This window comes from Equus caballus, chromosome 8 (assembly GCF_041296265.1).
Source record: "Equus caballus isolate H_3958 breed thoroughbred chromosome 8, TB-T2T, whole genome shotgun sequence".
NCBI classification, from domain to species: domain Eukaryota; kingdom Metazoa; phylum Chordata; class Mammalia; order Perissodactyla; family Equidae; genus Equus; species Equus caballus.
Window position 1 is genome coordinate 40,428,538 of NC_091691.1, and position 22,342 is coordinate 40,450,879.

General features: G+C 45.4%; 1 protein-coding gene across 4 annotated transcripts in view; it reads right to left on the reverse strand.

The window, feature by feature from the left end:
* Positions 1-22,342, reverse strand: part of LAMA1 (laminin subunit alpha 1) — a 147,721-nt gene that overhangs the window by 7,194 nt on the left and 118,185 nt on the right. For all 4 annotated transcript variants that reach the window (XM_023647426.2, XM_023647425.2, XM_070220562.1 and 1 more), the window contains 12 exons: positions 21,861-21,994; positions 20,867-21,017; positions 19,984-20,108; positions 15,142-15,292; positions 14,253-14,397; positions 13,627-13,768; positions 10,339-10,453; positions 9,979-10,149; positions 7,114-7,274; positions 6,202-6,387; positions 4,651-4,786; positions 3,192-3,304 (listed from right to left, as the gene is read on the reverse strand). In XM_023647426.2, coding sequence (XP_023503194.2) covers positions 3,192-3,304; positions 4,651-4,786; positions 6,202-6,387; positions 7,114-7,274; positions 9,979-10,149; positions 10,339-10,453; positions 13,627-13,768; positions 14,253-14,397; positions 15,142-15,292; positions 19,984-20,108; positions 20,867-21,017; positions 21,861-21,994 — 1,730 coding nt within the window. The remainder of the gene's footprint in view (positions 1-3,191; positions 3,305-4,650; positions 4,787-6,201; positions 6,388-7,113; positions 7,275-9,978; positions 10,150-10,338; positions 10,454-13,626; positions 13,769-14,252; positions 14,398-15,141; positions 15,293-19,983; positions 20,109-20,866; positions 21,018-21,860; positions 21,995-22,342) is intronic.

Sequence of the window (22,342 nt, forward strand, 5' to 3'; positions counted from 1 at the left end):
GTCCTCAAGTGTGGCCACGTGGGAGACGGAACCACACAGGCTGGAGGCAAGGTTGCGTCTGGGTGTCCTCCCACAGAAAGAAGTGCAACGTCACTAAGGCACAGCGGACAGGGAAAGGAGAACGTGGCTCCATCCTCAGGGATGAGGGGTTCTGAGAAGTCACAGGAGGGTTTTAAGAAGGGGAATGGGCATGATTGATTTACATCTTAAAAAGAATCTCTGATGTGAAGAACAAGTCAGATGGGCAAGGTGACAGCAGGTGTCAGGCAGGTGGCTGTCACAACAGTCCATAGAGGCAGGAAGGCGCTCAGACCAGGGTGATGGTGGGGAGGCAGAGGGGGTGAATAATTTATAAAATGTTAGCATCTGTTACAGTTTTCTCAGATCCCTTTACATTACGCATGTTTTCGTTTTGCTCCAGGTTAAGACAGAGTATTTGAAAAGAAAGGGCTTCGTGACAGTTGACGGCCAGGAATCCCCGATGGTGCCCATGGTGGGAGACCAGACCGTGCTGGATGTGGAAGGGAAGCTGTACCTGGGCGGCCTGCCCTCTGACTACAGGGCCAGGGACACTGGACACGTGAGCAGCATTTCCTCTGCGGGGCCCATTTTACCTTCAAATCTCTAAATTGCCTTAGAATGTAAATTCCTCGAGGCTTAGAACTAGCCCTTGTAATGAAGAAGCAGCAGGACTTGCTGATGGACTGAATTTGGAGAGTGAGGGAAAGAAAATAACAACCAGCAGGTTTGGGCCTGGGGGAACCAGGTAAACAGTGATGATGTCTACAGAGATGGCAAAGACCGGGACAGCACGTTTGAGGGAAGACTGAATTCTCTTTTGGGGTGTTGAGGTCGAGGAGCCTGTCCCACTCTACCTGGAGATGTCGAGTAGCCAGTTGGGTATAGGACGCCTGAGTTCTAAGTGGAGGTCAGGGCTAGAGATGTGGGTGTGGGTGCAAACAGAGAGTATTTTAAAGCCATTGGAATATAGATGGCCAGCCTGGGAGAATATGTGGAAGGGGCCCCGGGCCTTCTATGACAGAAGAGGAGCCCGCAAAGGAAACTGAGGAGGGGCAGGCAGGGAGAGAGTAGGACATTAGGGGAGCCTGGGCTGTGACAGCCAAGGACGCTGGGAGGCCAAGCGTGTGTGGTGCTGCTGAGGGCCCAGCAGAGAAGGCACCCGGGGTGGGGCCCAGCAGGGCTCGGGTGACTGTGGTGGCGGGCCGGATGGGTGGGGGAAGGAACGGGAGGCGAGGCGAGGCAGGCCACCATGTAAGGCAGCTCTTTCAAGAAGCCTTACTATGAGACAGGGCCAGGACACTGCGCATGTTTTGGGGGGTGCGTGAAGTCTCCTGGAGAGTTTCTGGTTTAAAAGTGAGAAACTGCTAGAGGGAGTGGTTACAAGCACAGACCCTGCAGCCTCAGTGCCTGGTCTGAATCTTAGCTCTGCTGTGTGCCTCTGAGCGGATGACTTAACTTTCCTGTGCCTCCATTTCCTGTCTATGAAACTACAGTATTAATACCTTCCTCACAGGATAATTATGGAGTAAGGTAGGGGGGTGTGTAAAATGCTGAGACGGTCTCTGGCACAGTGTTAGCTTCTCTTCTATCACTGCTGCTGATGGGGGCACAATGCTGTCTGTGTGCCGACGGGAATCGTGCATGAAACGGAGCAGTGGGTGCCGCTGATGTTCTGGAGGGGAGAGAGGTGACGGGACCTGGAGGGCTAAGAAGGGAACAAGGACCCTTCCTGCGTGGTGGCAGGGGAAGAGGCGGAGGGTGGGACAAAGGCAGAGGGTGCTCTCATGGTGGGGGACAGATTCAGGAGTTCAACCTCTCTTCTCAGTGAGGCAAGTCACCAGCTGGGGCGTGAAGAGAAGCTGTAGGGATGTACAGCGTTTTAAGACCAGAGAAGCTTGAAAAATTAAAACTGTATTGGCTCCCCATGTAGTTTGCAGGTTTCATCTGAGATTCGTAGTAATGGCTATAACATCGAACCAGGTAGGAAAGAGATGGGCATTTCTGCGGCCTTGACCACCAGCTTGGGTTCTGGCCTGGATTAGGCCAAGAGCGGGCTTCACCTGCGGCCACAGTGGAAGAGACAAGAGGATGAAGGAAGTTTGCAGGGAACATGTGTAATAAAGGCAGCAAACCTATTTGGGTGGGGAAACATTGTGGTGTGGGGGCTGGAGAGGGCAGTGATGAGCATGAGAAAGCATGAGGGCCTGGAGGCCTGGATGCAGCTCAGGAGCCGCTGGAGCGGGAGGTAACGGCGTGCAGATGCGGAGAAGGCTGGTTAACAGCATGCGGAAAGGAGAGACTCGGGAGGGAGGACAGACACAGGAAGAGCCAAGGGTACGGCCACAGGGAGAAGCGGCTGAGCAGGAAGGAGGAAAAGACCCCCAACACATGGGAGCCAAAGGTCTCGAAAGGTCAGGCCTTGGGTGGCTGCAGAATTCATGGAGAACAACGGCCGGAGTGGTAGGAAAACGACCCTGAGCCCAGGTCTGACAAGGGCGTGATGGGGCGGTGGTCACAGACGAGGACAATAAGAGGTGCAGAGCAGAGCAGAATCTGAAGGCGTGAACTTCCCATGAGCTGGAGATTCAAAGGCGGAGGGAGGAGGAATGTGGAATCCGGAGGGACCTCGGGCGGCTCCAGGCCTCGAGACCTGTGGGACGTGAGCTGGCTTCATGGAAGAGGAGTCCTTGGGGACAGGCGGGTGTGAGGGCCAGAGGGAATGTGCAGATGGGTGTGGCGGTGGCACCAAGTTTTAGGAAGCACAGTGAAAGAGTGTGGGTAGACAACTTTATCAGATTAGCGAGAGCTTACAGCAGAATGGGGCTGAAAGTCCAGAGGATGACAGATGCGGAGGCCTTGGGATTCTGGAGTGAACAGCGAGCTCCATGGATACTTAGGGGCTTTCCTCCACACACAGAGAGGAGCACCCAGCCACCAGCAAGAAGGGGTAAAGACCAACCACAGGACCCTGCTCCACCACGTTGTAGGCACTGAGTTGCACAAAGGCTGCATTCCTCTCTTGCCTTCTCCCTGCTGCCAGCTGGTTGCCAGTGGAGCACTCCAAAATAAAATACAAGAAGCTTCTTCTGGAAAAGACCCACTGCTGAAGAATGCCTCCCTGACTCATCTAGCAACGAGACGCCTCACGAGGACTTGAGAACAAAGCCTACCTCTTTCTGACAGATGACTCGTTGAAAGCCAACACGAAATGGCTGCCTTGTGTGAGGCCAAACTGGTGAGCATTGGGGACATACTCTGGGGCTCGGTCCGGGGCACACCGTTCCTGCAAGAGACGCACACAGACCCTCAGCCACGCACAGCTGGGACCCCCACTAACACATACAAGTTTTTTCCATGAAGAAAACATCTCAGAAGCAATCGTATCAGAACACTAACCACCACAAATAACCACAGTGTCTGTACTGCTTTAATCTTCTTTGCTTTAAAGAATTCACTCGCCATCCTTTTCTCTCTCCAAGAAGGCAATCAGAGCTCCTGTTTTTCACCTCATTCTCACTCAAGTTCACTTAAATTGCAAAGAATTTCCATCGGACCTAAGGGGCAAAGGCCGGCAGCTCTAGGAAGAGCCCGTGAATCTGAGCGGCTTCAGGAGCAGCTGCAGCACTGCCCCAGGAAACGGGAAGTGGCCCCAGGGACAGGCCCCGCAGGGCCTCTGACTCCTCATGGACAGGAGCAAAGTGCAGCCAGGAGGAGCTGGGCTGGCAGGGGCTCTGCTCACCCCTCCACATGCCGACTCCAGACCACGTGAGGCCTCAGACTCAGTTTTCCGGCTTGGGGTAGGCAGATGCTACCAAGAGAACTGTCTTGAACCCAGAGACTGGCCCTGCTTAGAAGGGACTGCTTTGTGCATGACTGTGCCATCATCTAAATAATTAGAGTGCATGCTTTCAAGCAAGGAAACCGAGAAATCAGAAAAGAGAAAAGAAAATGAAAACTAACAACTGCCGTTAAAAATATTTCATCAAAACTGGCTTTTCCTAGATGACTCAAATCTTTTTTTCTTAAAGCAACAATATGTACAATGGCTTACATAAATACCTATTTTCATGTTTCTGACTAAACCCAAAGTAACAGTGAGTCCTTATAGGAACTCGGCCAAAAATTTGCTGTACGGCAGCCAACCAAGGGTGCCAGAGCGCTATGACCTGCAATCCGGCAACACCGTGCCATGCCATCTGCACGTGCGCTCGGAGAAGCACTCCCCGCCGGGCCTGCTCTGCTGCCCATCACAGGGACAGCCCCTGTGAAAAATGGCTCCTCTGAAAAATGGCTTCCAGCCGCTTCTGTCAATGGAAGGCAGTGCTGGGAGACTGGAGGCAGGTGAATGCAGGAAGCCCCACGTTACTCTCTCCCTTGCAGCTCCAGGTGGCCCCCCGGCAGAGCCTGTCTTCTCTGTGCTTTAGTGCCCACCAGGAGACCCTCTCTGCTCAGAGTCGCTGCTTCCTTGGCAGCCCTGCTCCTAGGCTCAGGTGGCGTCTGTCATTGCTCCAGTGTGCTCAGTCAGTTTCCCAGCCCCTCTGTGACAAGGTCCCCATTTCAATATCCTCTGGGCTATGCTCTTGTTTCTGACTGGACCTGCCCGAAATGATTCGAGAAAGCCTCTCTTACTGGGCTCGGTAACGGCCGGGGCTCGGGCAGGAGTGCCTTGTCCTCTCCATGAAGAGCCGGCGGAGGCCTTTCTGCAAGAAGGCAGGTGTCCAAGTCCACTTGTTCATAGCCAACTGCACTCGTGAAATCCAAAAGTCTAGACACAAGCAAAGTGTTTTCAAAATCAATTAACAAGCCAACATATGAACAAATGTCATCTGATTACTGAACACTTAAAATCCATTAAAAACCATTAATATATTACTCACAGAGTCACCAAATTGACCACCTTTTTCAGTGACTGGAAGTCCACATATCCTATCTTACATCTTCTCTTGTTTGATTCCTCTGCCTGAAATGGCTCCCCCCACCCCAGCCCCATGCTGTCCACGTGGCCATTCCTGAACATTCCTCAAGAATCGCCTCAAACGCTCTCTGCACCCGCAGCCTGGGCTGGGCTGCCCCAGGGAAAGATTCTGTCTCTGGCGCCAGCACTGCACAGTGGCCTCCATTAAACCTTGATTTCTTTCTCACAGGTTCTGTTTGCCAGGAAGTCGTAAACTACACTGGTCATAAGTCCCTTTACTCTGCAGCCTTTGTAACCCATCCCCTCTCCGTGCACACCCTACTGGCAGTTTCCTAGGACCCAGCTGTGAACAGCACAGAAACATTTCTGCCCTACTGAATTCCCAGCCTCATGGCTTTCAGGAGCAAGAAAATGCCTAATCAATCAGTTAATTAACAAACAGACAATTGGGCAAATAAATATATCAACTGTACAAATAACTAAACTGAGGTTCTGACATTATAATTGTGTTGAAACCCAATGCAACATTTTATTCTTTTGAATTTCAAAGACTCTTAAGAGGTTCTTTCACAGAGGACACTGCGACCACAGAGGATCCAAGTCTTTGCTCAAGGTCATAAGCCAAGTCAGCAGCCCAGCTAAGGGGACAGTGCCAGGCTGGTCTCCCGGCGCTCAGCGCACACACACTTTCTCCTGTGCAGACTCTGGTCCCCCCAGGTCAGAGCACGGCTTCAGTCCCACCCGCACCCTCCCCCCAGGCAGACGCGAGTGAGGAGAGAGTAAACGCCCGTGGGCACATGTTAATTCTCTTGCTCACTGTGAGCTCTACACAGGGAACAGAGAGTTTCAGTTCTTAATTAGACAGTAACTGTTTTAGGAGGAGCCATTAATAACCTGAAGCTGCAAGTAGCCCAGCCGTAAAGTCTCCTTTAAAGCTTGAGCTCGAGCTCAAGACAGCAAGAAACTTGCATCCCCAAATCTCTACATTGTCTTAAATGCATGCCAAAAATGTACTTGACTTCTGCTATTTATTGACAGTCCTGTGGAACTAATGTTCAATGAAGTATTTTTTAACGCATGATGATCAGATCTAGTCATTCTAATCCAATAAAATCAATTTGGGAGACTTTCCTAATAGAACAGTGGGGATCACTTGTTCTTCAGGAACTGGGAGAATTTTAGGCAATCTCAAACAGCAGATGAGCCTGAGTACTCGGCATCGACGGTCAGGAAGCCCAGAGCGGGCTGAGCGCAGTCACACTCACTCTGCATTAAAGACCAGGTTCCGGATGCAGCCGTGGAACGAGCCTCTCATCCTGAGCGCCGCTGGCCCCTCTCCCCGGGGAGTGCCCCCTACGTACAGCTTGGACACGTTTATTGTCCTGCTTTCTGCTGACGGGCCCAACTTCATTTCTACAGGAGTTGTCTCATCCAACTGGACAGAGAGAATTCTAAAAGGTAAAAGGAGAAAAGTAAAAGAGAAGCTTTAAAATGAAATGAAACATAACTGTTCATATTAATACATAATTCCACAAGTCCTTACTGAATAATAAAAGTTTCCTGAAGCTGAATTTTAACATGATGTTGCGTGTGAGTGAAAAGGTGAATCTTGGAAATTAAAACTTACACTTGAACATTCTCCCAAACTGAATGGAATGTTATTAAACCTCACTGAGTTCAATTGCTTTCTGTAGAGTGTTTTTCTTTTACTTCTTTACCTGTGACAAAATGTCCAATGTGCTTTTAAAACATTTGGTCTAAACTTTTAGAGGAAAATATACAGGAATGTTGATATAACACTACTATTTTACTATTTAATATTTGACTGTCTATTATTTCATATTGATATAATAATATTTATTGCTACTATAAAATTAACTGCCACAGAATTAACCCACTGAAAAGACAACTTATATTGGGCCCTAGAAAAAGGCAGGGTTAAGGTTGCTCAATTATGAAAAGTTTGCAAATATCTTATTACAAAATCAGTGAAATTGATTTCCAAGGAGGTATTCTAGCAAGATCTCAGAATTATTTTGGAACTATTAAACTCTGAAAGCTAATGAGAAACCCTAAATGCTAATGACATCATACTAATGATCCCAATCATTTCACTGAAAGAGCATCAAAACAAGGTTCCTACCGGGGAGGTCACCGTGCCCTCATTACACAAATACCTCCCACTCCTGATCAAGGAGATGGAATGTTCCCGTCCGTCGCCATATGTGCCCGTGGGAGCACGCACGAGAGCTCTCCTCAGGCTTGTTCCATCCCCAGCATTAACGTGCACTTCAATGTGGCCTTCTATCAGCGCGACGGAAAAGAAGGGCTGGGAAGGCTGCAGAGAATTCCCACAGACAAACATTACTATATGGCTGAAAAATTATCCTCTAATGAAGAGAGTGTGAGAATATTAGCACCAACTAAGCAGCTTCTTAAGAATATGACCATCTAAAAGAACTATTTTAAATTTTGTATATTACCTTCTAATCTCTATTCATATAAGTGACATTCTGTATTATGCTATTATCACTAACCATATTAAACATTTCCATTTCTACGTAGTCTTCATACTTATTTATTGCTACATTTTGTAACAACAAATAGATATATTATGTCATTGATCTCTTTTTTCCCAGTGTTATTGAGATATAACTGACATATAACACTGAATCATTTTAAGGTGTACAACATAATGATTTGATATATATATATATTGCAAAATGATTACCACAATAAGCTTAGTTAACATGCATCATCTCACATAGTTACAAAATTTTCTTCTTGTGTTGAGAACTTTTGAGATCTCCTCCCTTAGCGACTTTTAAATATATAATACGGTCACTGTGGGATTACATCCCCAGAACTTATTTATCTTACAACTGGAAGTTGTAAGTTGACCACCTTCACCCATCCCCCCCACCCCCACCCAATCCCACCTCTGGCAACCAGCAATCTGCTCTGTGTTTCTATGAGTTTGGTTTTTTAAGTTTCCACATATAAATGAGATTATACAATATTTGTCTTTCTCTGTCTGATTTCTTTCTCTTAGAATGATGCCCTCAAGGTCCACCCACGTTGTTGCAAATAGTAGGATTTCCTTCTTTTTTATGGCTGAATAATATTCCATTGTATATACATCCACCACATTTTACCCATTCATCTGTTGATGGATGTTTAGGTTGTTTCCAAATTTGGCTTTTGTAAATAATATTGCAATATGGACATGGCGGTACAGATCTCTTTTCCAGATAGTGACTTCATTTCCTTCTCATATATACCCAGAAGTGCCATTGCTAGATCATATGATAGTTCTATTTTTAATTGTTTGAGGAATTTCTGTACTGTTTTCTATTTGGTTGCACCAATTTACATTTCTACCAACAGTGCACAAGGGTCCCCTCTTCTCCACAGCCTCACCAACACTTGCTGTCTCTTGTCTTTTTGATGCTAGCCATTCTAACAGGTGTGAGGTGATATCTTATTGTGGGATCCATTCATTTACTGTTAAAAATGTAGGTAGTTTCTAATTTTTTATTACCATACCTAATGAACATTTAACTTCTTTTAGCCTTTGAAATTGTTTCTCATATTTCTGAAAGTGGGATTAAAGAGCTGAAGCCTTTGAAAATGTTTAAAGCTCTTAAAACTTCTTTGCCACACTGAAGAGAGGTCCATCAGCCGAAGTGGAATGTGAGTGTTCCACAGTACCCTTTCTAGCACGGATGACAACACTCCTTTCTGCTGACTTAGTAGCAGACTTTGATTTGCAAGTGGTCCTATGAAGATTGGTGCAGGACAACAGTTTGATGGTTCCACAAAAAGTTAAACACAGAATTACCATGTGACCCAGCAATTCCACTCCTAGGTCTATACCCAAAAGAACTGAAAACAGGTACTCAAGCAGGTACTCGGATGCCAATGTTCATAGCAGCATTACTCAGAGTAGTCAAAAGGTGGAAACAACCCCAAATGTGCATCCATGAACTAATATAAACAAATGATGCTATGTACATACAGTGGAATATTATTCAACCATAAAAAGAAAGTACCAATACATGCTACAACATGGATGAACCTTGAAAACATGTTAAGCGAAAGACACAAAAGATCATACATTTTATGAGTCCATTTATATGAAATATACAGAATAGGTAAATTCATTCATAGATACAGGTTCCCAGGGGTGAGGAGAAAGGGGAATGGGGAATGGCTGCTTAATGGCATAGGTGTTCACTTGGGGTGATGAAAATGTTTTGGAACTAGATAGAGGAGGTGGCCTTGAAACATTGTGAAAAAACTGAATGCCATTAAATTGTTCACTCTAAAATGGTTACTTCTATGTTATGTGAATTTTACCTCAAGTATAAAAAAAACGAAAAAGGGCTCCAGTCAATGGAGCCTATAAACCAGGCTGTCATTGCTAGCCCTTCACCAGGTGGCTCCAGAGGTCTTTGGGGTCTGCAGACTGGTGTGTCAGTCCGAGCTCTGGCATATAACAGCTGTGTGACTTTGGGCAGGTTAACCAGGCTCTCTGAACCCATTTCTCCCTCAGCAAAATACAGGAAGCAGCATTCACTCTGCATAATTATAGAGCAATGTCTGCATAGTAGAGGAGAGCACTCTGTAAACAGTAGTTGCGTGGCCTCTACTTCACTAAGACAGTACATCAGCACTCGGTAAAGTCTCTAAATTGCACATAGTTTCAGTCTTAGAATGAAGAGCAACAACCATAACGTGGACGAAAAGTCAGCACATGCTATCCGAATGAGTTTTAAAAGACTTAGAGTTAGGGAGCACTATCTTCTCAGTAGCTAGACGAGGAAGATGGATTATACAACACAAAAAAATCGCTGATTCATCAGGGAAAGACTTTCAGCAGTAGTACCTTTTACTTGTTAAACATGCATGCCCAGAAACAACCAGGTGCACAGCTACAATAAACGTTTACGACTAAGTCATTTTCCATCCAGTGTTTCCCGAAGTCATGTCCTTCCTGAGCTTGTGGCTCTGCAGCCATAGCGTCTGAGCTGCTCACTTACCCCATGAGCCTGCCGAGGATGCTGCTTCTGCCCCTGCTTGCCCAGCGCAGCCAGGATGATGCCACTGCTGTTCTTGGTGGCAAATGTTGCCAACAATTCCGATTCTGGTGACAAAGACTTGGGTGGCAATTCAACGTAGCCGCCTTTCAAGAAGCTAACACTTCGGATAGGCTGATCACAAAGGAGATGAAAAAGCTGCGTCAGGCTCACTTGCATGCTGAGTCCCCCAGTGCCGAGGGTACTGCTGGCTTCCCCGTCATTTCTCCCACCCCACTGGTCTAGACTGTGTTCCCTTATTATGTTGGTAAATCAGTAGGCATTTATGGAAACTCATTCCAACATTAACAAGATGCTTCCCACCTCCAGTACGCAGCCTTTTCTCACTCCATACGAATTTCTGAGTAAATCAAAGGTCGATCTGGATATTTCCAGGTTTTTGATACAACCCACATAGCTTTTGCTGGTGACACCTTTCCTGCAGGGAAGGACATGAGAACAACGATGATGAAATTTGGGTTTTATAATACCATTTTTGAAAGAAGGAATAAAAATGGACCTACAAATGAGGAAGATGTGTTTCCATGTGTCATTCTGCAGAAATGTCTAGGCCTCCCTCTAAGAAGGATATTGACGGTGAAAACTTCAAACAAATGCTCTTCTTAGGACTAAAGAAAGGATCAAATGTAGTGAGTTGGACTACTTAGATGGTGACCTGGATAAACGTATGTTTACTATTTTAAGGGAAACGATTATAGTTACTATGATTTAAATATACTCGTTGAAACATGGGCTAATGGTAAGGAAGGCAGAGCACTGTGAGAAGGGAGTTACAGCACAGACTGCAGTCCAGGCTCCAGGGAGCAGAACCTTTGCTCCCACGGGCCAAGTGCAGGCATGCTTATTTTCTAGGCTCACACGGCTACAGAAGTTGTCTGCTGTTGTCCATATAGCACATTCATGAACTCTGTCCTGAAGGAAATAACAGAATTTGGTAAAGTCTGGGATTATTTAAAACCCTATTTCTTAGGCTCCAAGTCAATACTATATTTTTCGTAACAGAACTTGCCACACTCCTGTAATAAGTGGGGTGAGGCTATAAGGTGGTCAGGCTCTCACTTCAAGAATATGGAGACTCCTGAACATCTCCAAGTTAAACTCTTTTTTTCAGAAGGAAGGCAAATTGGGTTTTTTGTTTTTGATTTGTTTTTTTTTTTTTTTTTTTGAGGAAGATTAGCCCTGAGCTAGCATCTGCTGCTAATCCTCCTCTTTTTGCTGAGGAAGACTGGCCCTGAGCTAACATCTGTGCCCATCTTCCTCTACTTTATATGTGGGGCGCCTACCACAGCATGGATTGACAAGCGGTGCATATGTCTGCACCCAGGATCTGGACTGGTGAACCCCAGGCCACTGAAGTGTAACATGTGAACTTAACCACTGTGCCACCAGGCTGGCCCCTTTTTTGTGTTTTTTCGCAGAGAAAGATTCACCCTGAGCTCACATCTGTTGCCAATATTCCTTTTTTTGAGTTCCCAAAGCCCCAGGACGTGGTTATGTATCCTAGCTGTAAGTCCTTGTAGAAAACTGTGTGAGCCACCACCATAGCATGGCAACTGACAGACAGGTGGTGTGGTTCTACAACTGGGAAATGAACCGGGGCCACCGAAGCAGTGAAAGTGCCCAACTTTTCAACCACTGGGCCATCAGGGCTGGCTCTCCAAGTTATATTCTTAAGCATCAGCCAGTCACAGGAGAACTTTGCAGAAACATGGTTTCCTGTTAGAGTCACGTCTAAACTTTTTTTTCTCTCTGTGTTGAGAAATGAGCTATGGACCATTAAGCAAATTTCAACCTCTTTGGATCTCAGTTTCTTCCACTGTAAGTGAGGAGGCTGGCCTCAATGATATCCAAGTCCCTTCTAGCATGAAAGGCTGTGATCTGGGATGTCTTCCTAGAAAAAGGGCTTTGTCCTTTTCTCCAGTGTCTACACTCTGTGCCATTTAGGCAAAGCACAGATGAGCCATGACACAACTTGTTGCTCCAGGAGCACCCCCAGTGCCGTCACACGAGGGACTGATACATGGAATCAGGATTAGGAGACAGGCTTCCAGTCCTGGCTCTGTCTTGGCAGAGGGCCAGACCCAGGCAAGTGAACAGCTCCCTGAAGTTTCAGCGCATTCATTTCCAAGACTAGCGGGTGGGGGTCGTAAACTATTTCCTTGAACTTCCCAAAATTTCTGGCAAAGAGAAGGTGAGGAGGGCATGGGGGAGTGGATGCTGGGCTGCTTGACCCACAGCACCTGGAGTGGCTGCACTCGTGTGCCACACATTAGGACGCTGTCTGAGAACTCAGTGTGAAGACCGGGTATTGCTGCAAATACACATTTGAAAACCACTGCGCTGGGCGAGTAAGTGTGGACGTCTGATGACCCTGCTCCCTGGAGGCTGCCTTGCCTTGACTGCTGGCCTTTCATATGTGACTTAAAAAAAAATGTTAGAGGGGCTGGCCCCGTGGCCGAGTGGTTGTTTGCACGCTCTGCTGCAGGCGGCCCAGTGTTTCGTTGGTTCGAATCCTGGGCGTGGACGTGGCATTGCTCGTCAAACCACGCTGAGGCAGCATCCCACATGCCACAAATAGAAGGACCCACAACGAAGAATATACAACTATGTACTGGGGGGCTTTGGGGAGAAAAAGGAAAAAAATAAAATCTTTAAAAAAAAAAATTAAGAGCTTCTGTAAAACAAGTTAGACCTTAATATTTCCAATTCAAAATTACAAAAGTGAGGGCAGTGAACTACAGAAATTCTATGTAAATTATTAAAGTCACAAAGTCAATCGTGAATCAGTGTTCTACAAGGATTTCACTGCCTTTCTTATCTGCCATCTTTCATCTAACTTCCTGATGCTGGTCTTTCAACTGTCACACACTTTATTCACTCTAATTACACAAAGGGAAATCCAGATAACTCTGAAGAAAATATGGAGGTTTTTTGCCTAGAAGGAGATTCTACTACTCTAAAACGTATAGAGAGGAGAATGACTTGTGATGGAAAGTGGGTCTCCAAATACACCACAGCAACAATTTCTAGATGTTCCCAAGGCAATAAATATAAAATCATTAAGTTTACTGCAGAAGGCTTTCTTCCCTTCCCGGTTACTATGGCATATAGTGGTTTGAATCGAAATACACCTCTCGGGTTAAACTGTGTCCTCCCTGAAAGATGCTGAGTCCCAGCCCCCAGGATCTGTGACTGTGACCTATTTGCAAATAGGGTCTTTGCAGATGGAATCAGGGTAAGATGCGGTCGTTAGGGCAGGTCTTAATCCAATATGACTGGTGTCCTTACAAAAAGGGGAGACGTGGACACAGAGAGATGCACGCACAGAGGGAAGGCTTTGTAGACACAGAGACATGATCTACACACTGAGGGACGCCTGAAGCTGCAGAAGCTAGGAGAGAGGCCTGGAACAAACTCCTTCTCACAGTCCTCAGAAGGCAGCAACTCTGCCGACACCTTGATACTGTACTTGTAGACTCTAGAACTGTGAGAGAAGAGATCTCTGTCCTTTAGGCTGCCCAGTTTGTGGTACCTTGTTTGGCAGCCCTAGGAAACTAAGACAGTGGTAAATTCCGCACTGTGACATCCTACCTTACAACTCTTGACCTAGGTAATCCACCCACATACACTGGATCCTTATCAAGACGATTGAGGTCAGAAGACGCTCCTGGAGTTTCACCTTGCTTGGTTTCTTTAGAACTGGTGTTATACGCATCAATCACTGCTAGGAGGCCTAAAAGGAGATCGAAAGGAATAAATAAGAAAATGAAAATCCCTTTCTACATTAAAGTAAAACACAGACTTCTACTGACAAAGTTCACTTACAAAGACATGCTCTTACATTCTGCAAATTTGACTAACAAATGTTCTTGGCTATTAAATGAAGATATTCTGTACAAAAGTCAATAAATCCAGATACACATCATTAAATGATAGCTGATGTGTGTGGAAGAAAATAGAATGAATCTGATTCTTGATTCCAATTCAGCATTTAATGTTAAATAATGCACTTGGAAACCACAGACAAACAGAATTATAATATTCCCCCAGCAAAATGTGAGTCCTGGCGCTTAGTATTCCAAAGAGAACAGTGGCTTTCAATTAGAATATCTTTCAAGAATACCCAGAAAGCTAAAGTAAATAAATATGGCTGACTTTGAAGGATTTCTATTCCCATGAGGGTGACCGACATCCCGACCGTCCGTCTATGCACTTACCTTGCTTTCGGTTTCGCTGGAAGGCAATTTTGTACCAGGTCCCGTTGTTGTAGCGTCTGTCCGTAACAAGGGCAAGAGGCCCGGAGCCCAGGTCAACTGTTACTTTAATTCTGCCGTGGACCAGCTCGATGGATAAAAAGTCTTTCTGTAAAGAAGAGAGAATACTTACCCTAACGGCTACATTGTTCTCACAAGACTTCCGTTCCGTTCAAGACACGGTTGGGGGGGCGGTACACAGAAACCCAAAGTTGAACAGAGAAAACTGGCCCTGGCCCAACGGCCAGAAGTCTCTGTTGTGAAACTGAAAGTGTCCACACGGGTTTTCTAAAATACTCCATAGATGTAGTGAGATAAATTCATTGTTACCAAAATCTACAATTGAGTAAGAGAAGCGCAGCCTCTTCATATCCTGTTCATTTAGATTGACAAACAGGCCAGTTCTAAAAACAAAGCTAGAAGATTGAGAGAAATCACCAGCACATGAGATAAAAACAGGACCAGAAAACTCCTGTGGATGGATTTCAGGTGAGGCCGCAGCGGTCAGCGTGGACACAGAACAAGACGTTGTTTGGGCTCAAAATTTAGTAACAAATGACTAAGCAAGGGCTATAACAATGGGAAAGCTGTTTGCTACTTGGTGCTCTCCTGTATTTTCCAAAGGTTCTTCAACAAATTTTTATTAACATAATAAATTATTTAAAATGGGGAAACAGTATGGCATATATATGCTTTTAAAACAATGCCTGGAGCACAGCAAACGTTTGCTCCATTTCAGCTCTGATTAATATTCTATTAATAGGCTCCTAAAACAATCATTAAGCATAAACATCCTCATAGCAATCTAACTGTATATATACAGTAGGGCCCAGGGCCCCATAAAGATTCTTACGGTGCCATTTGAAGCAAGGTAGAGAAGCAGCCCATTAGGTGAGAAGGTACTAAAAAGCATGATTATCTGAGTCACGGTAGCCCGGAGCGTCTTCTCCACGACAGAGTACCCGCTCCCGTCGAAATGGAAGGAGGAGTCGTCACTCTGGGGGCTGCAAAGCACAGCAGGTGAGATACAAGGCGTTCTCAGGAAGGTGGTACAGAGCCCAAATGGCACGGGACAGAGTGCTCCCGCGCAGAAATGGTGGCAGAGCTGTTAGCTCCAGTGTTTGACAGCAAGTGGGCGTCACGGTGTCTTAAAATATGCTTGCCGTGAGATTATGAAGACAAATGCCCAGTTGCTTTACAAGGAAAAGAAAGGTAAAGTAGGCAAGTTCACTGCAGTCAAAAGAAAGTTCTTCCAAGGTCGGATAACTGCTATGAGTGTTGCTGTTCATCAGCCAGATTCTGCCATTTGCTCTGACTTCCTTTAGTGTAATTGTCCTGTCTTAATTCTAGTGCCTACAGAGGGATTTTCACACTGACATTTGTCACCCCCCACTGGGTTTAACTAATGCATCAGCTAAAGTCAAAGTACGATGGAAAATAAATACGTACCAACATACCAGAAGGATCACTGCACACGCACAAATCATTGACAAAAATAGCTCAAAACTCTGCAGGATGAGCTTAAACAGAGTTCTGTGACACAGGTCACAGCACTTCTCAGGTACGTGTGTCTTCCGGTCTTCCTCGCACCTCAAAAGGCTGGCTTGATTCACTACCCAGTTACAAAGTAAGTTCATCTGAACACAGCGTCATGACGTTGAAAAAATACCTGTCTGGAATATCACAGGGCTGGAGCGTGAAACGTAGCTTAGGGTGTTTTTGGGTATGAATTTGAATTTTTCCCAGTTGAAGGTGTAATCACGAAACTCAGCCCACATCTCCAGGCAGGACAGAATAGCAACAGAGAGACTGTCTCCACTAACAAAAACCACAAACAGCAGAGCTTACAGCTTCCCGCAGTCCAGCTTTTTCTGAAAAGTTCTGTCTTGCTATCTCTTTTAGGAAGTATAAAGGAAATGCACTCTGCATAAATTTAAACTGTGGCTTCATTCTTAACTAATTCCTAAACCTGTGGCTTCCTGAAAGCATGTTCTATTGCTCTATTTCTTGGCTGACCAGAGTTTCACGTGGTTAAGGACGCAGACTTTAGAACCATATTGCTGGGGTTCAAATCCCAGTTCCCCAACTTACTAGCTGTGTGAACCCATAAAAATTACCTAACCTCTCTGTGCTTCATCCTCCCATCTATAAAATAGGGATAACAACAGAACCTCTTTGGGAGAGCTATACCTGATTTAATACATGTAAAGTTTTTAAAACAATGCCTGGAGCACAGCAAACGTTTGCTCCATTTCAGCTCTGATTATTGTGCTCTGGGTCCCCATTTTGCCTATTAAAAGGTGAACCTCAAAGATTAAGTACCTTGCTCAAGACACACCAAGAAAATGGTGAAGCCAGGTTCCAGAAATCTGTCTCATCCCGCCATGCACACCCTCTCCCGCCCCAGGGCTCCTGAGTTCTCTGTTCCCAACAATGTGGAATCTTCGCTTCTGTCTTCTCCCCTTCAGCAGGGCCCGCCCAAGGGAGGTGGCCGTGAAGATGGATGAATTCAAACAAAATAATGCTATGATTGCGAATCTCCTAAGGTCCATGACACAATTCAGGGGTTTTCCCCCATGTGTGGCTTCCATTTTGTGACCATGAGGTCCACGTGCCTCTCTCGTCAGCCAGGTACCTGTTTCCCAGGTGGGCCACAGGAAGAGAGCTCTGGGCCCCTGGCTAGGTTAGAGGCTGGGGACAAATGACAGCAAGGTCTGCCATGGCACTTCGCGGACAGCTCTGTTCTAGCACCAGCAGCTACAGGTGCAAGCCCTGCAGTCAGGCAGGCCTGAGGAGACACCCTCCTCTCTCTGCTCTCAGCCCTGTGAGCCTGGAAGGATCACTAGACCTCTCTGATCCAAGTTATCACTCACGAGAGGGGGCTAACGTGTACTGTACCACCTGTTAGCATGCCGTGCAGCTGCTCTCCCAGTGAGGTGACGCCTGCGCCCCAGCCTAGGATGCTGCTTCTGCTGCTGCTGCCCCACCTGCCACAGTGCACAGCACTTTCTTAACGTTTCCATATAAGTATTTTCCCTAGACCATGAGACATCGGAGGAGACGAACTCGTGTGACTAATGTCAACGTCACCAGTGCCTAGCAGAGGCCCTGGAACGGATGACTGACCTTCCCAAAGGCAGCCAGGGCTCTATGGGAACAGCCCTCATAACTAATTCAAGGATTCCGTCTGTTAATTAAGAGGGTTTTTTCTATATTTAAATGAGAACTGTTGGAAGCAGGGGTTTATTTTGTAATAACCTTTGAGATTGTTCATAATTATAAACATATGCTGACACCATGTAAAGAAGTGTAAATATATTCAAAGAGGGTTAAAAATTACAATTAGTTTAGTTGGTAATATAAATTAAAGTTAAACGTAAATGCTCATATTGAGAAAACATTTTTTAAAAAACGAAAGACCATCAATGGACAATGTGAATGATCTGATAATGGCAAGTTCCACCCAAAGGTAAAAGGCACCATGTCTCCTCATCACGAGTCTGCTAAATGGATTTGGTCCCTAGAGTTGGCTGATTAGCTGTCTGAGCAAAAATGTTTGTCTAATAGTTAGGAGAGGCTACTGAAAATGAGGACAGTTCAGTCAATTTTCCAACCTAGACATACAGCACCGGTTTGTCTATATCAGCACCTGCCCAGGAATGTTCTGGAACACACAGAGCTCGGGCTCAAATGAGTCTGGGAGGTGCTGCCCCCCAGCCTCTCCCCAGGACAGGCTTACTGTGCATACGAGCACATTAGAGGCTCCAACAACCTCGCAGTAAAGAAACTGCTGGAGTTTTAACTCAGCGTTTCCCAAACGTTTATGATCAGGACACTCCCTCTACCGATACCTTTTTTTAAAAGGAATATCTACTAATATCCTAACAAACTAGCATTCTTTAAAAAAAAAAAACGTATTTTTGGAAAGTTGGTCAATATAATACAAGAATAGCCAACTGATTTGTTCAGTACCCAGAAAAATCTACTTAATCAAACCTTAGTTTGAGCTAATGAGTCAATGTGGCCTTCAAGCTCAGCTGTCTGGCCAGTCTTCTACCAAAAAAGCCACACGCAGCGTTAACACCACGAGGATGGCCATGCCTGCCAATTCTTGCTCTCCCTAGCAGCCTTCGTCTTTCAGTCGAAGGGCCAGGGTGGGTGGAAGTCTGGTGGAAGGACAGGTCTCAAGGAGAACAAAATCAGAAACCACACGGAAAAGTGACTTCCTCATTCCAGCGAAGAGGAGAAGAGCCAGCAGTCATTAAATTCATTCATGGCTGCAGTTTGAGGTCAATGGTCGTAAAAGAACCCTGAAAATAACTGATAAAAATCGAGAGTCTTGTCCAGGGGTCAGAGCATTTTTCTTGTTAGATTATAACGTGCTGCGAGGCTTCCTTCCGTGCTCGAGGAGCAGCGTGAGGACAAAGCCCGCATGCACGTGCCCATGCTCCCAAAGCACCAGAGCGGGCGTCATTACCTCACAAGCTGACAGCATTTTTTATCATATTTGCCAATTACAAAACCTCGGTTTTTCTCGTGTTTCTTGTCAAGAAAATAATCCTGAGACATCGACCTGGAAAGCAATGGACTAGCACTGCAGGAAGATCAGGGAAAAACCCTGGTGCCGCGTTTCAAAATATAAAGTATTTTCACATACATCAGGTTATGTGTTCATCACCATAGTTTTGGGACGTAGGTAAGACAAAGATAAGTATTGTTCTCCTTTTCTGGAAGAAGAAACCAAACCTCCATGAGGTGAAGTGACTTACTACCCAAAGTCAGCAAGAGACACTCAGTAGGAGAGCTGGGCCAGGACCCTGAACAACCTAGATATTCTTTTCAGTCCTAAGCCTCCAATAACCAAGCTTCTGGTCATAACTTTTTAAGCAAGCTAAAGAAGAGGAAAGTAGCAAATAAAAGGCTTAAACTACAAAACGCCAAGCTGTGAGCCGTATGAGAAAGCAGACCCGACAAGGACAAAATGAACGCTCGCCCATGAGTTTCTAAATGTAATGTGAGTTGCTTCTCACTGATCTTGCCGCGACTCACTGTTAATTACAGATCCCTGTGTGGCCAGCGCAGCCCTTAGACGGGAGAGGTCATCTCAGATGTTACATTTCTCTAATGGCAAAGGGAATCTATTGTCTTGATTGCTAAAGTGCTGGAAGATAGGTCTTGTATACTTAAGGGGTTGCGGTTATTTCATTAGGAAATAACAGAGGGGGTGCTGAGCTTTGCGAGAGAATGTTATCAAATGTCTTCCATTCTATCAATATATGCAGAACGATGTTCGGTAGTTATTCTCTGTTTCCAAATGAATTTCATTTTGAGAATCATAAAACTTAGGAATAGGAAAGTCGTTATCTATAAAAATTGACAGCACAAACAAAAATTCTTATCCTTGGAGGTATTTTCAAGATAAAAATGTACAGTGATTTCCCCAAGACGTAAGTGCAGCTCTCTGAGACAGAAGGTTGTCTGCTTCTCTGTTTTATGATCCAAGATCAAAGTATACAACACAAGACCCAACAAAAAGAGTCCTTCTTTTTAAGGGTCAAAGTTGATCCCATGCTTCTATCAGCAAACGATCTACATCACATCTTTGCAATAAGACGATGGACCCCACAAACTCTCTCATTCGCATGTAAATTCTCTAAGTGGTTCTCAGATGGTACTAGAGTAACATACTCATTACCTTCCGAAGCAGCCATGGCACGTCCCTTCCCTTTCAATATAGTTCCACAGGCCGACTGACTGTCCATTCAAGAAGGCCTCTCCCATGCAGCCTTTAAAATGAGTAACCTTCACAGCAGGAGACTTCTGATGGAAACAAGCGGACAAACAACCCACAGAGAGCAGGCAAAGAGGAATAAATTCTGTAAGTGCATGGAACTCGAATCAAACAGGCCCTATTTTGAGAAATCAACATCCAAGAAAATGGCCAGATTGTAATCACTGGATTTCCTTCCAATTATGAAGTGAAATTCTAGAATGAGTGACAACTGGACAGGATCTTAAAGATCATCTCAGTTCCAAGGGCTGCTGGAGATGAGGAAACAGACCCAGAGCATGTGGTCAGTACTGGGGGCCTGGCTGGGACCAGGACCCTTACCCTCACGTCAGAGCCCTGAACCAAGTCCAGGTCAGAGGACAACTGACATAAAAAAATAAACACGACGGGCTCATTCACTACACACCAATTAGCGTTAGTCTATCATCAGAGCTAGAATAGAGACAAAGGAACTTGACATAAATTAATGTGGCATATTGAATGTCCTGTTTCATCACTGGAAAAGAAACCCAAATAGCAGAAAGAACCATCAGCTTCTTTTCCATCTATGTTATTTATTAGGCACTATGCTGTGCCCTAAAAAGCCAACCCAACTCTGCAGGGGAACCACCACTAGGCAAAATAATGGAAGCGGAAACATCTTCATCTGCCTAGGACGTACTCAACAATTTAATCATACTGAGTTTTTATTGAAATATATTTGACATATAAATTGTTAAATTTACATATTAAATGTGTATGTAAGTAAAATCAGCCCAAGTCCGGCTCAGGGGAACATCCGTAATACCTTGATGTGTCCTCCCAGCCCTCCAACAAACATGAGGGTTGAATTGTTTATCTCCAGGACATTAGCCGTCCCAGGAGATTTCCTTGTTCTTGCTGGCAGCTTTTGAGTTGTGCTCATTTCTCTTACACTCAACGAACCAACGTTTCCAAACCTAAGAGTCACAGAGAATGACAGAAAGCACACTGTCATAGTTGCACGTCAGTCCAAATACGCACGCGTCCGCTTCACACACAGCCTCTCTCTGCGTGCCCCCACGGCCGGGAGACGGCCCAGCTGCTCTCCCTGCTTCCAGTCTCGCTCACCCCACCCCCGGTTTACGCTCCAAAACGGTGTAGAGCAGTTCTTCTAAAACATAAATGTCATCATGTAAAACAGTTACGGACAATGAGTTAAACTATCATATTAAACTACTGCATTTAATATTTCCCTATTTTTAGAGATAAAGCAAAAGACAAAATTTGCCAACAACACGCCATCAACAACAAACCATAAAATGACGGAAAGTAAAAGGAAAGATATACCTAAAGCCGCTTAAGAGTAGTAACCTCTGGAGAGGGGCTTTAAAAGGAGTAATTCTGCTTTGTGTCTGAATTTTAGGAAAACACGTTCCCTCCTTGTATTCTTGTCTTCTGTCCTCTTCCACTTGCCTACCACTGCCAGCCACACGCAATTTCTACCATGCTGTGTTTACCCCCATTTTCTGAGGAGAAAACATTTTACTGGGTTGGCAGCCTCAGACTTAGACCTAACATTCCAAAGGTAACATAAACTTTTAACTTGTTTCCTCTTTTATTATTGGTTTTGGTAACAAAGTTTATTTCTTCTGTAATTTAAAAAACCCCTTATTTCTAGCGTTAATCTAAACCGAGTAATCTTTCACTGTAATCTGACTCCCCGGAAGTTCCTAAGACTATTATATGATGTTATGAACACGTAATTACTTATGAGATGCAGTTTAAAAAGAGAGATGAGTGGAGAGAACTTCTTCTACTACCTGGTTACAGAAATGCTATGCCATTTGTCGTCATCAATTGGGAAATCTGGAAATTCCAAGCGTGCTGACCCGGAGCCCATATCCCAGAGGAAGGCCACTTTCCCTCGCCGCATCTCCACTGCCAGGAAATCAGACTGGGGAGCAGAGCCCTGAGTCAGGATGAGTTCCCATGCCGGACTGCCTGAAGACTACTAAAACACTGTAAAGGAGGTGTTCCTACAGCATTTTCTCTATTCTTAAATACACAAAAGCCAAAAACACAACACTCTCTTTTTTGTTCTTTAAATGCTCCCCTCCCTGGAGCTGGAGTGTAATGCAAAGTCCTGGGGGTGGTGCCCGCTGTGGGCCATTAGGCCTCACCGCCTTGCCCAGCATGACCCTCCACCATGCCTCCTATAAAGGTCCTCAGGAGAACTCCCTGGGGGTCGCCAGCAGTCTACAGGGAGCATGAGAGAAGGCGTTGGATTTGTTTGTTTGCCCAG